General features: G+C 39.6%; 1 protein-coding gene across 1 annotated transcript; it reads right to left on the bottom strand.

The window, feature by feature from the left end:
• Positions 1 to 237: 237 nt before the first annotated feature.
• On the bottom strand, positions 238 to 1,527 carry RB195_015095 (uncharacterized protein; the record flags this gene model as incomplete). The annotated part of the gene is made up of 3 exons (XM_064205631.1): positions 238 to 413; positions 971 to 1,072; positions 1,470 to 1,527. The coding sequence occupies 3 exons, from the start codon at positions 1,525 to 1,527 to the stop codon at positions 238 to 240; spliced, it is 336 nt and encodes a 111-aa protein (XP_064061512.1).
• Between the last annotated feature and the right edge of the window lie 6,879 nt (positions 1,528 to 8,406).

Genomic DNA, 8,406 nt, shown 5'->3' with positions numbered 1-8,406 from the left:
CTTAGCGGCTCTACTGAATTCCTCTATAGATGAAGAATTGCATTACACTCTCAAAATATCGTTCTTTTTTAGAACACTGCATTTTAGAATTATTGCTAATAATATTATTTATTATTATATTGACTTATTTTCTCACTTAATCGGCGATTAAGTCGAGAAAACAAGTCAATATATGACGCGATTACCCGCATCTTCGCCGAGTTGTGCCGTCCTTGATCATAGCTCCGCCCAACCTTCTCAATCTTCTGCGAGAGCTTCCACAGAATCAATCCATTCGTAGTTATTGAATGTCTTGCAAAACCTCACGTCTCGCTTGAGCTGCCTACCCACGCCGAATGTCCTCAGATCCTCTTTCACGACTTCAGTCCAGAACTTCAGTTTTCGACCAGGTGGTCCTCCAGCCCGAAGTCGAACTTTGAAAAAGGCAATCTGCCGTTCTTCTCAATATATAACCAAAGAAGCAAGGACATTTTCTATTGCCACTTTCGATGGAGGTGCAAAATGTTGATATCTTAAACGTCCGATACATCACATCGATTTCCGCGTGAAGATCTTCATTGTGGCATAGCCTACGTTAAAGGTAGCCAATCATTCGTCTAAGTAGCTTCCTTCCCTCGCATTCAAGCCCCTCCATCACCGTAGATGGTGCTGCCCGAAGCTCCGATACGTACATCATGATGGGGCGAATTGCGGATAGGTAGATCCGCAGCTTGACTCCGTTTCGTTAGCGATGGGGGTCGAACATGGGCGTTAGAAAGTTAAGTGCTGAAATAGCCGCTTCTTTACTGAACATCTTCGATACAAGGTTGACAACGTGTTGAAGGTTTGTACTTCTTTCCGCCAATATAACAGCAACGTCAGCGGGATACTCGGGATCAGTCAATTGGTTTCCTGATGATGCTAGGATAATGTCGGCAGGACGGGGTTGCACATGCGGCTGGTGTTCGAAGTGCAGCGGTTGTTCGTTTACTCATGTCATTAACCAAGCGAACAAACTTTCCAGGTACTCCATCGGTGCGGAGAGCGTTGAGAAGACGGTCTCGATGAGAAAAGTCGAAAGCGGCTTCAAAATCTAGAAACACTAATTGTGCTGGTTTCGAATACCAATATGGAAGTCAGGAGCAATGGAGTTTGAAAAGCCGTGGGATGACAAGAACCTTTAGTAAAGCTTATGCTTTACTAAAGGATCTTGTCATCCCACGGCTCAATCTCTAGATCTCGATCACTCTCTTGACGATGGACCGTAGACCGCCCACGACGAAAGCCAGCTTGCTTGTCGCGCGTTGTTTTCGCGATGGATAACTTCTTGTGGAGGAGAATTAAGATAGCTTGTCCTACGAGTCAGGTATCCCTTTCTCTGTCCATATTGAAGGAAGGATCTTTGTCATCTCACGAATCCCAGACGGAGCAAGATGTTTCAGTATTTCTGCTCTAATTCCGTTGTCTCCTCCAGATTTTCCATTTTTTACATTTTGGATACAGAACAGAACCTCCGACACGGCCGGTAGGGTAGTCCGACACGGTCATTAACCGCATATGTTGGTGTATGAACGTGCCCAGGTTCAAGAACTGATGCCGCGTGCCGATTCAGCAAGGTCTTGAAGTGATCCCTCCAAATTGGAAAGACTGCTTCAGGCACTCCATTGTCAGTGTTGATGACTGGAGAACTTCTTTTCATTTTGCAGCTATACTGTTTTAGTAAATAATAAGCTTTACTAAAGGTTCTTGTCATCCCACGGCTTTTCAAACTCCATTGCTCCTGACTTCCATTCGTTTTTGCGGTCTTTTTGCAGCTGACGACGCAACTTCCTTTTCAGCTGCTTTTCCTGGCTGAAATCGTAAGTGCTGCGGGTGGCGCACCCAGAATTATACGCGGATTTTCTTTCCGCAAATGCAAAGGCAAATTTCTTCTGCGGCAATATACACTGTGCTTGTTATTAGTTTTCTATTATTTATACTATTATTTGTGCTATTGTTCAATTTGGGAATATTTTAGGATTGCGTAAATATCTTTTTGATTCCCCTTTAATAAAAAGAAATCATTGTCGAGGAGACTCCGTAATTGACAACTGAGCCTGTCAATACCCTCATGTTATCGATCAATTTCAACCGAATTCTCGATCCATTTCCTTCAATTCACTAATTTCCGATCAGAATGTTGTAGTTTTAAGTAACAAGGTTGATCTCCTTTTGAATTCCTCCTTACCTCATCAAAAAATAACCAGAAAACATACGTTCGCAATTCTGCGGTCTTACTATTTGTTTTCTATTCTGTTTTCTGGGAACAGAACAATCAGATATGCTATTCATACGGAAATTCACCATTAACTGGCAACAGATAGTTGTTTACAGGTTACACTTCTTGAAAGAGACGTTGTTTACAACGGTATTCATATTTTTACACCATCCTTCCTTCGTATCTTCCTTTGAATTTGCTTCAAAAACAGTGACCTGTAAAATTCATTCCTCTTATACTTGTGTTCAAGCTATTTCCTTTTTTCACCCGTATTCAAGCTAAAAGTGAATGTATAGCTAACATATAGACGTAAGAACTCGAAAGAAGTTCTTTTTCCATGCCTAAGGAGCAGGTATTTTCTGGATATATTTGGATAATAACTCACTCTTTTCTTGTGTGGAGATCTCGTACGAAAGCTAAAACAAACCGCGGAGTACTACCAAACAGCGGAAATTAAACAGCAGTTTTTATTTCCACCCGAACTGATCAGCAAAGTACATACATAGGAAATGCTGGTCGAATATATAAAAATTATTTATATTAAAAATGTAAATATCAAAAAATTATTTTTGTATTAATTTTTATTTTATATTAAAAATATAAAGATACTATTTATGCAGTTAATACGATGGTAAATTTTCGAGCAATTAATATTTCACGTAAACAATACTGAACATTACCACCACGGCATATCACGTTAACATATCACATCACCTTGGATGTTTTTATTATAAACCCTTCGTAAGTAAAAGGATAAATGAAGAAAATAAATAAATGGTTGAATATAAGACAGTTAACCTAAAACGTGGGTGGATTCAAGGAATATTATAAATATGTACATATGTAAGAAGCACTATGAAATCCATCATTCAAAGAGGATACGAGCAGAAGGCAGTCATAGTCCTCGTTACTCAGCGCTGCTAAATCGTCTGTGAGGAAAATCGCGCGAGATAGGCGAAAGAAGACATGAGTCACGACATAACCAAACATCTGGAGGAGTACAGCCAGAAGAAATACGCGAAAAACGATCGGATCACAAGAGAAGTGACAAATTCATCAGCGAGTTGAAAACGAACATCCACTTGAAATTCTTTAATGTATCACTAATGGCTTCGGAAACGAGGCGAGAGCACGAAGGTCCACAATCACTCTGGCAGTGCTCAATAAATTCGGTTTTTCTCACATTTTAACTGTCGTTTATCTATATATCAACTTTTTCAAATGCAACTCGATGACTCTGCGAATATGCCTGCATCTTAGCGCTTTATTCGAGTTGTCTCACGTTGTCCTTAGGACGCGACGAGTGCCGCTATTCAAGTGGTCCCCCGCCATTAATAAATCGGCTTGTCTATGCAGTGGTGAGAATTGAGTTGAATTATTCCCTAACTGCACACGGCCAGTCTCTTACCCTGTGATCAGATGTGTGCAGCAACTACTCGTGCGTCCGGATATGACGAACAGGAACTGCAACCACTTAATCTACCACGAGAGAACCGAAGTGCTTCGCAAAGCTTGCAAATACTTCTTCAGGAATACTTTTACCCTACCACGTAATGGGAAAAGTAGTTGTCTTTTACGTTTTCAAATGTCTTAGAGGCTTCGACATCTCTTGCACTCAATCAAATCACCCGTTTCACTCGTCATTCCGTTGCTTCTCGTCTCGTCTCTCATCTCACCATATTACATCGCAGGCAGGCGACAGCAGCTCAGCTGAGCTGCTCTTTGCCGCCCTGTTAGCATTTGAAGAACCTCGTTCTTGCCTAAATAACGTAAGCATCACGGTAAGCCTCATTCTGTGGGTTGAGATCAATCCCAATACATCTTCTCCTTGTATGAAAAATAGATGACTGTGCATCCGCAATCCATTCTTGGACTACACGCCATCATGAAAAATGAAGAGTTCTGAAGACTCTATTCAGCTCCTTCCTCCTTTTACTTACACTAACTAAGTATGAAAATTTAGGATAGAGGGAAGATTTTTCTTGTTCTCTTTCAGTCACTCTTTATATTAATAATGAACAAAAATAAATTAGAAGAATTTTCTTTAACTGTAAATTGGAATGAAGAATAATTTAAGGCACCTCTATCTCCTAGGCGCTCAAGTAACTGCTGATTTGGTGTTAAATCGGTTGAAAAGAAACATTTTACCTTACAAATGTTTGTTACAGTGTTAATGTTACAGTGTAGTGAGATTTACGTAATTCTGACATCATTTATAGCTCTACTTCCTTAGTTTATTTTAGACTCACTTCCTGAGAGATAAAATTGAGTATGAAGAAGTTATCTTCGTAGGTTGTCTGTAATGAACTTTTCTGTTCTAATTTTGGTAGCTATTTTTAAATGTATCTGGCATGTATCGCTTCTCTCAGTGAAAACCATGCCTAGTAATTAAATATTTTGCTGAATTCTTATTGGAAATGAGGAGTTGTGAAGACAACGAAATCATCAAATCCCTCAGGCTGACTTTGCTGGATTGGAATTGACTGGAATGTTTCGTTACAACAAGTTCCAAGTAGTTAGTTTTGGAAGCATAGTTCTCCGTCAATGAATGAATGCAGTCATTTATCTTGTCAGTCAACGATTCAGCAGCGGATAAGTTATTCATGAACATTGACATGACCAAGAAAAGGCTGATAGAACATTGCATTTTTTGTTGGATCTCGTGATACCGATGCACTCTGCAGCTCATGTTTGAAACATCTTTCTCTTCTGTTTTGTGCTAATATTTGCTAATATTTTTTGTGCAGATCCCAGCAATTTTTTATTCATCAAAGAATACATCCAAGGAGAGTTCTAACCCAATGACAACATTTGAATTGAATAAAATGGTAATGAAAATCATTTTTATATAAAAAAGTGGGTGCCTAAACGCACCTGAAAAATAACTTATTTTGAAATTTTAACTATGAGACTGCTTTTGAAAATGTGCTTACACAAAGTTACCGACCTCAATTTTTCTTCAGAAAAATGTGTGGTTCCATAAAATTTCTGAACATTATCAACACAAAATCCTCTGGAAAACTGTTAACCTTTCGTAGAAGGTGGACAGAGGAAATGTGAACTTTTGCAACTGGGAAAACGTCAAACATTTCCAGGTGTGTGCAATTCGTATCTGCCCATCTTAGCTTTTTTTGCTATTGTATACTCTTCCTTCTTCGGTCTTTTAACATTAGCATATACAATTAATCGATAGAAGAAAAAGCATGAAGTAGTATAGGAAAGCAAAATTTGGCGCTACCACAAGCATTCTTTCGCTGCTTTCGCTTTTCCTGCGTGATTTTTTACAGGGGGGAATAACCAAAAAAAGCCTTTCTTCGCCCATAGTTCTGCTTTCGAAAGGACAAAATCCTTTCCATATCCCAAAATCAAAAAAAAAAATCCTTGCTTTGATTCTCGCTCTTTCCGGCATCTTTTCATTTTTAACGGAATCACCAAAGATCTGGTTTTGCTGTTGTTGTTTTGATTCAAAACGAAATTACGCAGAGATGAATGATAAGCAGAAGGATTAAGGATCAACGAAGAGATGAGAATCCTGCTAGCTCAGGACGTTGTGGAGCTGCAATTCAATCGAAATCTTTCGACACTCACTTAAAAAGGCGCGCAGAGCATCGAATATCATAAGTAACACTTTTCATGCAACTCTGCAGCCTTCTCTGTAAGTTCTTATGTGCTCGTTATCTTCTAGCGGCTTTCTTTCGCTGCAGTTCACCACACGTTCGCCACACGCTGCGACAATTGCTTCAGAATTTCTGAAAGAATCTTCATAGTCTTCAAAATTAGGTTAGGAATAAAACGTTTTCTGATTCCCATTCTTGCGAAAGAAAACTTTTGTTTCCGAGTGCTAAAGCATTAGAAAACTGCTTTAGCAGAAGTTGCAAGGAAACTTCGCGGAAACTTCACGGACGAAAATAACCTCCTCTACGCAATTAGAAACAAATCTGAAGCTTCACTATCCAAACACCTCGGCAGTCCCTAGAATAATAGCATGAGCGTTCTGACTAAACACCGCTCAGCTTCTCTTGACATTTTACATGACGACTCACTCGACTTTTTCAATCCCCATAGACGAGGTGTTTTCGTCGTCATTGCCGCTGTCTGGACGCGTACTTATGTGACACCCACGATCAACTAACGTCCGGCGTTGATGTTGCTCCTTCGAGGTCTCCTTGTTAAGGAGACGACGGTGTCCTGTCAAGCACCACCTCATTACCTCAGCAGATTTCCGACGTTGGTGTCGATTCCACACTTTCGCCGACTACGTGTCTTCTCTCTTCCCTCCTTCCGCTTCCTTTTATTTTCTTGCTCTTCGCTCTCAGCAAATTTCGTTACTGAGCCTGATTTGGTAGCCATGTGTGCTTTATCCTTGCGCCTATTTCTTTGCAGTTATCTGTTTGGTGTAGGCGTTAACAAAAAACTCCACGTTTTGGCCGATACCTGGCTCTTTGGGAACACCTTGTTCGAGAAAAACATTTTTGGAAGCACTCTATTTCAAAACTTCTCTTATTGTCTTGCAAATTCATATCGGAGTTCTCCCATTTACAATATCTTGCTAAGTTAAGAGATTAGCGATTATGTGCTCTAAAGATATAACTTTTTAGTTTGAGCTGAGGCGATTTTGAAACATAATTGTCGTAATCTAGACGAAGTGAAGAATTCATTGTTAGCAATACATCTGAAACTGCTTTTCATTTTTCTGTAAAATAATATGAAGCACTCCTTATTATGCTCTGGATAGTGACCAGTACTTTTTATTCGCTTCGAATTCCAAACCGTTTTCTGCACTTTGCTTAACACTTTCCGTAGTTTTCGCTTCTTTTAAATTCTGAAATATCGTACGGAGAACTTTAGTTGGGTTGAAATAGCCCGTCATGAGCTATTTCAACCCAAATATAGTGCAAACCCAAATATGTTATGCATACATTCGCCCATCATTTCATTGTATTAATTTTCCACATCATCTTTGTAGAAGTTCCAGATGTTTGAGACTGCGATCGTTCAGAAGCAGATTTCTTAAGCGCCGTCCATAAGTACCAGATGTTCTTGATAGCAGAAATTTTATGAGTTTAAATAAACTTTCAGCATGAATGAATTATGCTCATGGGTGACTGAAAACCTAACAGAACGTAGGTTGTGTGGTCGCTCTCCGTCTACATCCTGTATTATAACCAGAGTAATCCTTATTAGTTTGATTGAGAAGAGGTTTAGAAAGTGTGGGAGGTTCTTCAGTGAAAGGGAAGGAAAAGACTTTTTTTTATCATATGGGTCTCCAACGGAGCTGCAGCTCAGTTCTTCCACCGCTATTTCTTGGTTCGGAACCACAACAGCACAACTAACCCTTTCATGTGTTCAGGATCGCTAGCTGACTGATCATTTTAAAGTCATTGAATTGACCAGCTGTTTAATTGGTCACCAGGCATGTCTCGGAGGACAAAACGCAATGATTTGGTCGATCGGCATACAAGTCGTGTATAGGCTAAGCATCGTTCGTGTGCCTCAAATGATTCAGAGTGGAAGTCGAAAGCGTTGGATTAAACTAAGCGTATTGATTAATGCCAGACGCTTTATCCTCTATCCACAATTAATCTCCCTCATTCCATTCTAGTAGAATTTAAGTTTTTTCTTTCCTTGTTAACATGTCCGTTTCATGCAATCTTCTCCACTTTTCTCATTTCCGTTCAAGTTTGGAAATTAATGAACAGAAAAAAAGTGTCTTCGAGAAATTCTATGCTGACGACATACAACATAGTCTCCGCGTCTCACAATAACGTGCGCTCATCTGTGCATTCTAGCCAAATATTGAATAAATCACAACCATCGGAATCAGCTTCGGGATTACTCATCAGTTACCTTCCATCCTCACGTCAACTTGACCTCAGAATTATCTTTCACTGAAAAGTACTAGCTTTCTTCTTAAATTCTTAGAACTTCTGTAACATTTATGTTCTGTTGTTATGCCAACGAGGTTTAGATGGAACTCTATTATTGGATAATTATAATCACCACAATCCAATATGGATGAATGTTTAAGAATTTTGAATGAACGGTCGCAGTACATAAAACTCACTCGAGAACAACCAAAAGATGGTTGGCTGCCTTATTTAAATGCTTAAACAAAGTGCACAATGGGCTTGCAAGTGTGAAAGTGGTATCGCAAGGAAGGCTCGAAAAAC

This window comes from Necator americanus, chromosome V (genome assembly GCF_031761385.1).
Source record: "Necator americanus strain Aroian chromosome V, whole genome shotgun sequence".
Lineage (NCBI taxonomy): Eukaryota > Metazoa > Nematoda > Chromadorea > Rhabditida > Ancylostomatidae > Necator > Necator americanus.
This window is presented reverse-complemented; position numbering and strand designations above follow the sequence as displayed.